This window comes from Sarcophilus harrisii, chromosome 4 (assembly GCF_902635505.1).
Source record: "Sarcophilus harrisii chromosome 4, mSarHar1.11, whole genome shotgun sequence".
Taxonomy (NCBI): Eukaryota; Metazoa; Chordata; class Mammalia; order Dasyuromorphia; family Dasyuridae; genus Sarcophilus; species Sarcophilus harrisii.
Genome location: NC_045429.1, coordinates 455,989,183 through 456,003,593, shown reverse-complemented (window position 1 = coordinate 456,003,593; position 14,411 = coordinate 455,989,183). Strand labels below are relative to the sequence as shown.

At 43.0% G+C, this 14,411-nt stretch overlaps 1 protein-coding gene across 3 annotated transcripts in view; it reads right to left on the bottom strand.

Moving 5' to 3' along the window:
• Positions 1 to 4,813: 4,813 nt before the first annotated feature.
• The window catches only part of CAB39 (calcium binding protein 39), a 49,927-nt gene continuing 40,329 nt past the window's right edge, over positions 4,814 to 14,411 (bottom strand). For all 3 annotated transcript variants that reach the window (XM_023503750.2, XM_031968167.1, XM_031968166.1), the window contains exons 6-9: positions 13,667 to 13,726; positions 10,569 to 10,634; positions 8,944 to 9,087; positions 4,814 to 7,544 (exon numbers count right to left, since the gene is read on the bottom strand). In XM_023503750.2, the coding sequence (XP_023359518.1) occupies positions 7,356 to 7,544; positions 8,944 to 9,087; positions 10,569 to 10,634; positions 13,667 to 13,726 (459 nt within the window). In that variant the 3' untranslated portion in view covers positions 4,814 to 7,355. The remainder of the gene's footprint in view (positions 7,545 to 8,943; positions 9,088 to 10,568; positions 10,635 to 13,666; positions 13,727 to 14,411) is intronic.

The window sequence follows — 14,411 nt, the reverse complement described above, 5'->3', positions numbered from 1 at the left end:
TGAGCAGAAAGGAAACTCTGGAGATCCTCTAGCTCAACTCCTCCCATTCTGCAATTGCCTAAGGTGAGAGCTAGCAAGAGCCATAGCCTGAAGTCACAGAAACAGCATGGGATGCTGTGGTGGGCACTGAAGACCTGGGCGGCCATGGGAGATTCTTAACTTCTCTGGGGCCATTTCCTCATCCACAAAATGTAAGGGTAGGTCAGCCCACAAGGTTTCATTAAGAAACCACTGTTTTGGGGGGCATTGTGCAAGGTTACATTTTCCACAAACATGCATTTTGTAGAAACTAAAGTTTGCACTCTCTGTCCCCCTGACTCTTCCCTCTTCTACGTGTCCACATCCAGTTGGTTGTCAGGGCTCTTCAGTTGCCTCCTCAACATATTGACATCGACCTCTTTTCCTTCACTTCCCTGGGTACTATCCAACCTCAGTCTTTAGCACCTCTTGCTAATTCATCTTCCTGCTTCCAGTCTCTCCTCTCTTGAATGGAGCGTCCACAGAACTGCCAAAAGTAATCATTTCGGTGCCCAGGCCTAATGATGCTGCTTACCTCCCAAGAAAAACCTTCCTGATGATTCTAGAGGGAACCTCTCATAGTCAGGCTCCATTCAAACTACTTTTCAAACCTGGTTTCACATGGCTCCCCTTCCCATACTCTTTGCTCCAGACAGACTGAATTAGCCAGCAGCAAATATTTATTAAATACCCACCAGGCACTCTGCTACATTTTGAGGGTAAAAAAGAAAACAAACAACAAAAAAAAGGACAATCCCTCTTCTCAAGGGGCTATAACTAATGGGGCAACAATGTACACAATCTACGTACAGAGTAGAGAAATAATGTAAAAAGGAAAGGCTACCTGTAGAGGATGGGATTCAAAAGGGACTAAAGGAAGCCGGGAGGCAGAGATGAAAAAAGGGTGACCCACACAGGGAAAACAGCCAGAGAAAATGCTGGGAACTGAGAGATGGAGGTCAGCAGGCCAGTGTCACAGGCTTAAAGTACATGGTGGGGCTTGGAAAAGGGAGGAGGAGCTGTGGATGAAGGTTTTTTATATTTGGTCCTGGAGACCACTGTGGGCCACTGGAGCTTACTGAGTAGGGGGTACCATGGTCAGACTTGTTTTTTAGGAATATCACTTTGGTGGCTGAAAAGGGGATGGCCTGGAGTAGGGGGAGCCTTGAGGCAAGTAGAGCCTCTTTTCCCACTTCCCCCCAGCAGTGGCTAATAGATGGGAGGTGAGGAGGGTTGGATATTACTCAGATAAGTGAAGAGGCAAACTGAAGGGACCTGACAACTGAACGTGGACATGCAGAAGAGGGAAAACTCAGGGGTGACTGAGACTGTAATCTTAAAAAAAAAAAAAAAAAAAAAAAAAAAAGACTGTGGTAGCACTAATAAAAATAGGGAACTCTGAACAACTTAAAGGGGAAGATGTCAAAAATTCTGCTTTGAATGCATTGCACTAGAAGCGGTCCCCAAATGGGAGAGTTGGCAAGCAATGGTGACATAGGACTGGAGGTCGGGCTAGAGAACTGCGCCAATGGTACATGATGGGGCAATCAAGCAACAACCATTTATTAAGAGCCTACTACGTGCCAGGTACCATACTAGGTCCATGCTAGCAACTGACACTGTCTCTGCCACCGGGAGATGCAAACCAGAAGGGTGTCATGCCCATAAACTGGAGCAAAGGGGGTGTCCAAGAAGAGAGAGTCGCATTTCAAAAAACTACGAAGATGAAGCTGAGTCTTGAGAAAAGGACATTTCTCTGAATGAGTAGATCTTTTAAGATGGGAAATGGTTATGTTAACACATATTTAAGTTTCATTTATGAACAAAGCAAAAAACAAGAAATAAATATACCCAGGAAGGTTATTTTTAGCAAACAGAAAGGTCAGACAAGAAGAGACATTTCCAACTGTTCTCTCCCAAAGTCATTAAATTGTGTAAAATCTCCTCTCTACTTATACCCCAAGGAGACCAAAGAAAGAGGGAAAGGACCCACATGTAAAAATAATATTCATAGCAGGTCTTTTTGTAGGGACAAAGAATTGGAAACTCAGGGATGTCCATCAATTGGTTTCCACTCAAAAAATTATGAATATTATTATGCCATAAAAAGCAATGAAAGGAATGGTTTTAGAGAAAACATACAAAATGATACATAATGAAGTGAATGGAACACAACTCTGTAAAGACAAAGAAAAGTACTTTATAGACTTAAGACTTCAGATTCTAGAGGACTGATGATGACGGTTGCTACCCTCATTTCCTGACAGAGGGGAGGGACCTTCCATGCAAAATAAGACAGACACTCTTAGACATAATCAATGCAAGAATAGGTTTTGCTTGGTGAGGTATATTCATTACAAGGATTGAGTTTTTCTCTTCGATGAGAGAGAAAGTAATACTTACTAATTAAAAAACAAATATTTCCAATTTTTTTCTTAAAATTAATTTAATCTGAACATTTAAACTTGGCTAATTTAAATTATTTCTCAAACTAGTCTCAATTTAATATTGATAATATCATGAAAGTGTCTTGCAGATGAAAACCTGTGAACAGTTGTAGTGAAAAGATCACTTAACACTGGGTGATATCAGGCAGGTCCTTTTGGAACCTGGAGAAAAAGGGAGTTGAGAACTAGTGGAGCTTTAAGATGCCCTTGCTCCTCCCACTCCACAATTTGTAGGATAGGAAGAAACACTAGCCTGTGATCACAGCACCTCGATAATTTAATACGTAAAAGATCTGGGGAGCTTCAAGTCTGCTGACCAAGACAAACGCCCTCCCATTCCTCACATCCAAACAGCCAGGTATCTCAGTTCCCAGGCAGTTGAGTAGGTACCCAAGGAAACTGAATCCATATTAGCAAAATATTAACAAGAGTCATCTTCCACAGGACACGATTTGGGGACAATCTCATGAAACAATAAAATTAAATTTAAAAAGAATTTTGTAGTTAATCAACATTTGGAGATCATCCACCTCTGCAGCGCCCCCCTGGAAAACTGAAAGTAGCCTGAACACATCAAAATCTCCCAGAAACCAGTGACAGACTTTGTAATGGGACCCTCACTGCCTCTAAGCAGTGACAGTCCTAACTTGTGCGACAGAAGCAGAATTAGAGATTAGGGGAGTCGGGTAAAACTAAGGCAAACCAAAAGTTAGGTGTGACAGTTCTAAGACCAACACTCCAAACCGTCATTAGGAAAACATAAAATTCTAGCATTTAAGGAAATCAAATTTAGTAATTTTTTCTGATAAGTTCTATCATGTTAAAAACATACATTAAATGGTTATGTCTGAGTGCTAATTATTAACTTCACAGTTATGTTCTAATGTGTTCACAGACCAAAAAACCAAGAACAAAAAATGACAACTAAAAAACAGGTCTCGAGAAAATATCTTACATAGTGGAAAATTTTCATCTGAACTTCAAACCCCATCTGTGTAGAAGGGAACCTTGTTCAAGGGTAAATAGACCCAACCTGTGGAGAGAAACATTCAAGTTAATATTTTTTGTGAAGAATGTTTGGAAATTGGTTTCTGTATTAAGATAAAATTTATCTAATCGGTGGATGGGAGGTGTCAGGGCTTGAACAAGCAGGCTATTTTAAATGATTCTTTATCAGAGTTAGAACACAGAAGCTCATATATGCTTTCCAAATCAGTTTTCATTTGTATTAAAAGAAGGTAACTGGGTAAAGGTGTTGTGTAAAAACAAAGGAAGTTGGAAAGGCCTTAGATATTTTTTCAATCTCCCACTTAAGGTGACAGAGATGGCTCCCCAAGGAGCAAAACCAAGCTGCCCGACCCGGGGACCACGGCTTCAGCTCTAAGGCAGCCTTTGACTCAAGAAGGGATTAACATGCCCTTGTGACTTGGGCTTCATCTTCTCTCAGAAGCACCTCTAAGATGGTGGGATTGCAGTCCCTTCTAAGAATACAATCTGCTAAGGGACAACCCAAGGCCAGGCACTGCAGTGCCCCTGCCCACCCCAGCCCAATTCTCAGATCTTCCACCCTTCCTTCACAGCTAGGTCAGCACTGTGATGACCTGACACGGACAGCCCACTTCTGGAGGAAGAGGAAGAGACGAGGGAAGGAACTTTGTGAACCCAAGCCCTTCATCTGCCTTTTGGTAGAAGTGGTGCCGTCCCCTGGCCTTCTCTCCGCTTCCTCACGTGCCCGTCCCCCAGAAAGGCTGCCTTTTCTTCCCCAAGGAGCCAGAAGAATGGCCGAGATGCCAAGGCTATCTGGCACATTCTCATGCCGACTTTAGAATTCGTTTTCATTTTGCTAGGGCAATATTTCCTCATCTCTCCCGAGGCCCTTTCTCCCAGGAGCTTCAGGCTTCAAAGGCACTTAAGAGATCTCCAAGGCTGAGCCTGTGGTGTCGCATAGCGAGTATAAATAGCAGAGCTGAAGCTGCATCCACTGGCAGCTCTCCTGCCAGGGCCCACTGGCCACCTCCGGTGAAAGAATCGCATGGTATTAGGGGAGGGATGTGCATACTGATTTTGCCATAAGGCAGCAGACTTCTAAAAGGACCCTATTATATATATAATCAGCACAAAAACGATTATCAGAGAAGAGTGAGAAACAGATGACAATAGATAGGAAAGCAGCATGCAGTGAAAATGAGCATTTTGTAAGAGAGCTATGAATCTGTGAAACTCTCCTTTGAAATACAGTTTGTGTCCCTTTGGAAGTACATAGTGATTGTTTTTTGTGACAGAAGATGTTATTTGTACATCACATCACGGAATACAAGAATGTCAAAACACATTACAAAAGCAGACAATTTTGTTTCTTCAAAATTTTATTTCAATTTAAATTACAGGGCCAGCCAGATTTTCCAATATAAATGCATTTTCCTTGGGCAAAATGAAATGCTTTTATATGCAGTAGTTACAATTGTATACATCTCTACTTTTTTTTAAAGGGTAAAAGTCCCATGAAATAACTGCCTTAGTCTATGCGAGCCTTCCTAACACTTGAGAAGAAACCACTTTCAGTACAACTTTTCCATACTACAAACATGGCAAATGATCAGAACTCTAAAACATAACTTTTTCTTAACGCTCAATGTTTTCACATTCTGTTGTTCAAAAAACAAACAAACCCAAATAAAGAAAAAAATACCACAGCAACTGCCTCCAGAACCCAATAGGATAGTCCCAAACCCAGGCTCCATTTCCCACATTTCCCCCACCCCTTTTTCTGCTCTATGGACAGAAAACTTTTGTGCTAGGACACTTTGCCAGAGTGGAAGCTTTGATGTTCTGAGAAATATCTTGGCCAATCAGCTCTGTTCCACTCAGCTGTGACCAGGGCATGTGCCCTAAACCACCTACTATACAGTGCCGGGCAACAACGGTAATACTTACAATTCTTGCGGCCACTTGTGCCTTTCTATATTTAAAAAAAAAAAAAAAAAAAAGTGGAAACTTCCTTTTCCAGAAGTCACTTCCCTTATTTCCAATAGGAAATGTGGATTATTTTACAGAGTAGTTTCAGATTGCTTTAACCAAACCCATTATAATAGTGAGCTTCATTGACATTAAACAGAACCAAATGGACTCCATTTTCTTTAGAGTCATGCTCTATCTGGCTTCCTTTCATGAAGACTTTAAAAATTAACAGAAACATCAATCGAGAGTCCCATTCTACCAGCAGAGAAATAATTTAATTAGGAAGAGAGGCTAGCAAAGGATAGATAATTCTATAAAGTCCTTCATCAGCTGCAGCCAGGCGGCACTTGAACTTTCAGAACCTGATCCAAAAGCTGTGGAGTTGTGATCCTGGCAACCTTGGCAAGAGAACAGACGCCATTCCCCGATCACTCTGCTCAGCTACATTCCAGCAGGAGTTGTTTTGTTGTGGTCACAGTAACAAAAGTGATGCAACATCAGTTCTTTCTTTGTAAATACTGATAATTTGCAATATCTAGGGACGGGAAATGGGGTGGAGAGCAGGGAGGAACCTTTCCTGCAGGATATCTATGACTAAGAACTTATCATGGTCTACAAGAAGCTGAGGCTTCCATTCTTCAGTCTCACAACTATTGTACTGGACCACAGAGACACTAGGAGAGAAAAGGGGGTGTTCTATGGGGTCCCCACCCCTCACCCAAAGAATCAGCAGGAATTAAGCATCATCTTTACCATTTATTTATAGATCTGGCCAATATTATTCAGGAAGAATACAGTTTACTGGCTCCAGTTTCTATTTGAGCCTATTCTAATGGATGGCACCCAGTAAGAGAAGGGAATACAAAGAATTTGGTTGTTCTTCCCTTTAATGCTGCAGAAAGTACTCAGGAAAGTGTGAAATCAGCATTTCCATGGGATTGGAGAGATTCAATTACATAGGAGCATTCATTTTTGCAAAAACTCAATATTAGGTAATAGTTACAGACTAATACAATAACATTCTTCTGCTGTACAAATTAAATCATTTTAAAGAAATGAGTAGTCTAGTAGTTATATACAAAAGAAATCTGTAAGCACTGTTGAAATGAAATGTCACTGCTATTTCTACTGTCTTAAAATACCTTCAAAAAAGTAAAATGAACAAAAACCCTTGAACATCTCCAAGTTGACAAGTCTCAAGAAAATCAAATCAAATGTCCAAAAAAAAAAAAAAAAAAAAAATTTTTTTCCCCCTAGAAAGCACTGAAAAGCATATATACATTTTTCCTTATGAACTTTCTCAGGTTTCATTCACACTTTGGAAAAACTGCTAAGTTGCAATATCTCTATTAGCATGACAACTATCCCCCAGAGTGTACTTTTCTGATACATTTCCCCTTTGATTACAGATAAAGCACTGAACATTTGTTTTTTTGTTTTGTTTTGTTTTTTAAATCAAGGCATACAATCAGATACCAATGGTGCCAAGTGTGCGCAGGTCATGTTGTGCTCGGATCTCAAATAAGTGCAAATGTATTGGACTGAATTAGATTGGCAAGCATGCAACCTGTCACTTAACTACCTTTAACACCTTTTTTCCTGAATCAAAGATAACTTCTATGTTTGTTTTTTAAAACTTCACATTCCTAGAACCCCTTAAACAAGCAGTGTCTTTGAATTCTGAAATGACATAAAGATCAAGAAAAGGTCCACACGGTGCTCTAATGTGCAAGAAAGCAGCAGCTATGCTTTTCAACTTGGACTAAAAAAAAAAAAAAAAAAAAAAAGGAAAAAAGGAAAATGAAAAACCGTTCACTGAACAGCAGATTAGCAGTAATGTTCCTCATGAATCGATACGAGTGCCTGATGCTGAATATCTAACAGCAAATGCTGACTTGGGGTTTAATATTTTAGATGTTTGTTTATTGGAGATTAAGCTTCTTGCTGTGCTGGTCTCTTCAAATCCCTGATCTGTTTAACTAAATAGGTCTTCTCATCATTAAATTGTTCATCCTCGGTCCTGTCATTCTGAAACTTGCTGAGAAACTCAATCAGTTTCGTTTGGTTCTTGAGAAGGATGTCTAGGATTGGCTGTGTTTTGTTAGGATTGGCTACAAACACCTGCAGAAAAGAAGAAACAAGAACATTAGCCCACTCTCAACAACGGCCCCAACCTGTCTCATATACTGAAATAACAAAACCTGCTTATTTCTAACAGGGAGTCCTACTGTCCCCAGAATGTTTTACGATACTTGTCCACTGTCTGACATATACAAGTATGAAAATGAGAAGCATTTAAGCAACGTGAGGACTTTTTTTTTTTTAATTTCACCGAATTTCAATCTGTTAAAGGATAAAAATAAACAAGCCAACAGAACACAACCAGTAAGCTTTCTTCAGAGATAAATCCATGCCCACCCTAAAGTCCAAGTCAGCACAAACTGGTGCAATGAATGAGTAAAGGAGCAAGGGAAAAGTAATCTGTCTGTTTTAGCCCTTAATGCTAGACCTTTTAAACTTTCATACAAACACCGGAATGAGGCTGACGAGAATTGTCCAGCAAAAGGTATTAATGACTACATGAAAAGACTGACAATTAGAATATCCAAACAAGCCTTTGTTTGGCAGCTGCACTTTAGACCTATGACAATGACTGCGGAATATGGAGAACCCCAGACTGCCCGGCCCTCCCCCACTTCCTTCACTTCCACTGATGCTCAGGGGTGAGTCTTCTCCATTCAGGGCCGAGGAGAAGTCACAGAATGGAGATAGAGGCAGGGAGGGTAGGCCCAAAGCCCATGGGGAGAAGGGGAGGAGGCGGCAGCTGCTATCAGCACGGAAGGCCACACAGGGCAGGCCACGGTGCTTGCTGTTTGTTACTCAGCAGGGAAGTGAGATTTGCTCTTGGGCGGAACATTCAGGGGACTCTTGCTCTATTTTCATAATGGAGCAAGATTCTGGGCCCAAAGATGTGAACATGGATTCTTAAAACCAATAGCATCGAAAATAGGGGAAAAGTTACTCCCAAAGGCAAGTCTGTAGAGAAAAGTAAAATTTCTTCAAAGTGCAAACGATCCCAGTCTTTCTGTCCTTGTGTTCTCCAGTACCAGAATTTTAATATTTTAGTCACACTCTCAGTACAGCTGACTAATCAGTGAGGGAGGAGTGAGCAGAAGCTGGGAGACCCAGAGTCAGTCACCTTACCTCGGATTCTCAGCTTACAATAAGGTTACCGAGAATGCTGGAGGTAGAGTGCCCTGAGCACAATGCCAAGAAGCATCGAATTCATGGACTGACTCAGAGCAGGAGGGGCCCTAAGGAGCTCAGCGGTCCAAATGACTCATTTTCCAGGTCCCAGGAGCAGGCTGGTCCCTTCCCATCCCAATTTGCAGGTCACAGAACTGAGGCCCCTAGATGTAGACTGTTACTATTATACAACAACCGTTACATAACCAGATGATTAATTCTAAAAAGATTTGCAGATTAAGAAAAGATCCAGGAAAAGGTTTCAATACTGTACCTTAAAGACATGAAAGGCCTCAAACTGTATGTTGCGGCTCTTGTCTCGCAGAAGGTTCATCATCAGTTTGAGGTTTTCAGGTTTACTGATATATTTTGTCATAATTGTGAAGTTGTGTCTGTCTAACAGAAGTTCCCCAAGAAGCTGAGAAGAGATTTTTAACCAAGATGTGTTACATTAGGAACAAATCTGTTATAAGAATACCTCATTTAATTGGATTGGTTTGAAAACAAGAGGCTCCTCCTAATTGATTTCTTAGTGAAGAGCTAGCCCTTAGAGAGTCCGAGCGTATGTGATATTTTCATCACTTGGGATGGAAATTTTTCCAAAACTGATTTCATAGTTTGCAGCCTCCTCCTCAGCGCACATCATATGTCATTTTCCCCTTTCTTAGTGACTCAGGATCATCAGCACGAGCACAATCCCAGTCCTTAAAGACCAAGTTCTAGGAGTGGCCTCTGAGCCAGTCTCCTCCTCTCCAGAGGACACCCCGTCTTCCATATCCCTGACAGCGGCTCAGTTTCTGCTTGAATACCTCAAGAGGCAGCTCTAATACTGACCATCTCTAACAGTAAGAAAATTGCTCTGGACCTCTGCCTCTCTCCAACTTCTCCCTGACTCCAGTTCTTGACTTTAAAATTAACTGCACAGACAGCATACCCCACACTTCCTCTTCCACTTGCAGTTTGCTCCTTCCCGTCCCCTGCCCTCCCAGGCCCTCCTACATTTCCTCAATTCCTGGGGGAGTGACTCTGGTGACTTGGAGCAGAATATCCCATTCTGGAGGCTTCTTTACCGAGCCCACCACTAACATACATTACAAGCCCTCTTCTACTTTGTGGACAACCTTTACATGCTGCCATTGCTGAAAAATACAGCCTGTGGCCAACCTGAAGCCTGGCTGGTCCTCAGGTGGCGAGAGCCCAAGGTCTGGGGCCTCCTTCTGAGTCCTGCTGAGTAGGTTGGGCCAGAGCCTGCTCTTAATGGCTCCCTCCAACCCTTGTGGAAACCGGCACCAGACTAGGGTTCTGGGTTCTACATTATCTCTTTTTAAAACTTCCATATTCCTCATATAATAAAAGAATTCATAGAGCAAAGGGGAGAAGAAACCCTCAGAAAGTGACAGTCTGCTTCCACATGCTCTCAGACACCATCACCTTTTCTCTGGAGGGAGCTAGCATTTTTATGAAGGTCGTCACCAGGGAATTGCTATAGAAAAATGATTAAATTTGGATCTTCAATGGAAAACAGGCCTCCTGTCTAAGAACTCGGAAGAATTTCAACACGCAGTAACACCTCCTCAGACGCTTTTATACGAGTCTCCTTCACAAGACCTCAAATTTTCCACAATCAATGAGCGATTCCCAGGCCTGGCAGAAGCCTGTGCCCTCCGAAGGGCATCCTGTAGCCCACAGCCGGCCGGCCGCCGCACAGGAGTCCCTGTAGCCTCAAGAAAGCCTCCTTCCCGGCTGTGGCTGGTGCCTTAAAGGAGACCCGCTGCTTCTTTCCCATCTCGTTAGCACAGTGAAGTGGCCTAGGTCCCTAACCCACACATTCTACCCCTGCCACCTGCCCCCCTCCCCAGCCAATTTCCACAGAAATAAAAATGAAGCAGAAGTCCATACCTTGAGTGACTGTCTTTTTGTCACATAATTTTCTGAATGAAGTAATTTTTCATATTCACTGAAGAACTAAGAAGAGAAGAAAAACATTCATGGGTTTTCCTCAAAATATTAGACTGAACTAACCCTAATGCCACATAAAAATGCCTGCGACCCTTTTCCAGGACCCATTTTCCCCCTGGGGTTCCCAAGTCCTCTAGGAGCTCACCTTCACTTTCTGGCTTTTCTCACTAGAAATGCCCACTCCTGTACAGCCCCCCGCCCCACATCCGGTACTTATAGCCAATCTTTTCATTGATCCTTTTCAAAGGTCTCCCCCCAATCGCCCTGATTCCTCTCCACTCCCAGGCCAGGTTTTCCTGAGAGCTCCAGGTGATTGGTCACTCTCCCTTAATCTATTAAACTTACAGCTTCTAGAAAGAGGCATTTCATCAGACACCATGAAGACTCGCTGTTCCTCAGGACATGAATTTCAAACCTGCCCGGCCACCTTGTGCCTCCTCCCTCCAAGCCCCTCCATGACAGCCTTATCCTGACCCACCCTGCCTCCTCCCCAGCCATGGGTTCTGACCTCCTCCCCTCCCTTCTGGACTCACTCCTCAGTGGCCACAGACCATCACCACCTTTACTCAAATCATTCCAGGTACAAAGAACATCCCCTTCTCCAATCCCATGGGCCCAGCGACCTCAGCCTGAGCCCACAGTGTCCCAGCCCAGGCCTCCTTCCACTGGATGCCTGTTCTCCCCATCACCTCTCCCTTCTACTCTCCCTGATGATGCCATTCCCTGGATGCCTTTTCTCTCTGATCCGGTAGGATCCTGGCTGTGGGAGGCTCACCACAGCCAGATCTCCTCCCCTCAGTGGCCACATCTTGGCCCCAGCTGCCCTCTTCTCCCTCCCAATCCCGACCCTTTGCCGAGCCTCTTCAGCCCGGTCTTACTCTCGAGCTGCTTTCTTCTTTGTCCTGCCAGCAATTCTGCTTCGCCAAGACCAAGTTCTGGGGCCCTTCTCTCTGGCTAACCAGCTAGGGTTCCTCAGGTGGTGAGCTCAGCAGCTCCGGGGATTCCAGGGCCTTCTCTGGGCCCAACACTCCCAAACTGGAACCAACCCTCCCTGAATCACCAACTCCCTGCTGGTCGTTTCATTGGGATGTCCTTGAGGCATCTCAAACTCCCCAGGAGCTCCCCTCCCCGCCCCCCCCACTCACCTCCTGCTGCTGGGATGCTGCCATTTTAGTGCATAGTCCATGACCTCAGGGTGTCCTCACTCAGCCCCTCCCCCAACTGCCAGATCCTGCCTTTTCTCCACAGAACTTCTCTCATGGGCGGCCCCTCACCAGCAGGACTATTACAACAGCCTTCTAACCACCTCCTGCCTCTGACCTCTTGCTATTCCAATGCATCTTCCACAGAGGTGAAAATCCTTTCCGCCCCACATACTCTGACCAAGCCTGGCCCCTCCTGAGAAACCTGCCTAAGAGCAGAGCCCGGATCCTCTGAACCACCTTCTGACACTCCCCTCCTCCATGCAGTCATGGTGCTCCCCCAACTGTCCTCACCCACAGTGCTCCCTCATGCCTGAAGTGCTCTCAGCCCTCGCTTCCACCTCCAACCCAGGGCAGGCACTGTCTCCCCCCCGCCCCCCCACCTTGTATCCCCAATCCTTCACTCAGTACCTGGCACACAGGGAACTCAATAAAAACAAAGCTTTTTCACTACCTTTTTGAGGGCCACCAGATCTGCACCGTTTCCCGAGTTGCCCACCACAATCGCTGGTCTCCTGCCGCCTCCTTCCCACACTGTACTCATGGAATAGCCCTCCCCTCTCTCCCCCATCCCCAGCCAGATCTGGCAATCCTCATACACCTGGCAGACAGCACACGCCCAAACACTGAATGTACCGACTCCCGCTCCCAAGTCTTACTCAGGCAACCTTGGACTTTAATTAGGAGCTTTAAGCCCTACCCTAAATGCTGTTTTACTAATTTTCAGTTTAATGGCAAACATTAAACACAGGGCAAACTTAAAAGGAAAGCCCGTAAGTAATCCAAAGCTTGGGAAAGCCCTCCCTCTGGTGGAAGCATTTATCATTACACCAAAGTCAGAAATCCTAATCTTTAGGACAAATCCAAGAATGAACATCAGATCTGGAAGGGACTCCACACAACACTAGTCCAGCCCATTCATTGCAGATGAGGAAACTGAGGCCGTAGGGAGTTTAAGGGATTTGCCTAAGATCAAAAAGAAACTGCCTCAAATTTTATAAAGAAAGAAAAGGGATGCCCTTTGGATAGTTTTTCTTCAAAGAAAACAAAGGTGTTTTGTGGGCTGGTGTTTCAAACTACTGACATCAAGAGTCCCCCAGGAACCCCACACAAGTGAGGTCCCACAGGAAGGTCTCCATCCGAAGGCTCTCTTATCTTCAGGGGTAAGAACACACTTGTAAGTGAGGGGACCTGGGACGCCTCAGAGAAGGTGGTCCCTGAGAACATCCCTCTGGGCAATGGCTAAATGAAGTGTGTGTGGACGGAAGAAATATGAAATATGGCGAGCTGGACCACAGAACGTCAGACAAGGTGTCTGTACCATACAGAAGCAAAAGATAATATAATTACCACTTAAGGTGTTTAAAAAAAGGCAGAAATACGGCCAGACAAAAACCATTCTGGCAGCCATAGAAAGCAGCCTAGGGAGCTCACACATCATCCCCTGCACAGAGATAAGTTAATTAACAAAGAGAAGGGAATCTTCCTTTAATTATCCACTCCTTTGAAAAAGGAGAAAAGCTTAGGTAAATCCACTTTAACTTCATCTTGGTGGTCTCTACTAGGCAGATTCAAATTATATTCTGGCATGATTTTTCTCTAGATACAGAGTCATAAGAACTTCACACCATTTGGGCCTCAGTTTCTCCATCTAAGAAAGGAAAGGTTATTACAGAAACGAATAAAACAGTCCCAAATCTAAAGTTTCTTTGAGATTCAAATTCTAGGATTCTATTTATCATCTAATCTTAATGTTTAAATATTTACTCCTTCATTTCTAGTAGCTAGAAGAAATTAACACTTATAATGCAGTTTTATAATTTTGTATAGACTCACTCTATCATAATGCTGTTCCAAAAATTCGGCACTCAGCAACTTGTGTCTTGTAAGTAAATCCTAGAAAAGAAATTAGATTCTCATAGCTTTTCTAAATATTTAAGGTTTTTAACGTTCTAAGCCCATTCTTCAACCAATGAAAAGTTTTGATATGTTAAAAATGTCTATGCAATACTTACGGGGGAAATTAACTGAAAATGTAATCAGCAACATGAAATAGTCATAATTTGAAAGAAATAACAAAGCAGCAATATAATAGTATCCTGACATATTGTTGATTCTGGATCCCACAAAGATCACACTGAAACATCAAAGCAAGTAGGACCAAAAGAGAGGAAATGATGAGGTGTGGGGAAAGGGCAAAGGAGGGGTAGGAATAGCAAAAAGCAAGTGTAAAATACTAAAAAGACTTTAAACAAAGTCATATATCGAAATCTTAAGAATAAAATCGTTCACTTTATGACTTTGTGTTAAGAGTATTTCAACAACCAGATTATTGTGGTAGCTTTAGTTAATGGCACTTAGTCACCAAAATGAATCAAACTACTAAAATGCAATTTTAAATCATCTGTAGCAAGTTAAATGATTTTGTTTAAAGGGAATCAAACGAGCTGAGGGAAAAAGGAGAGAGATTCACATAATCAATTATTACCCTGAAACTTATATCTTATTTCTGAAGTAGAATCTCATTTAAAAAAAAAAAAAAAACTTATCACATTTAAAGAAAAACGAGCTGGCAAGCTAA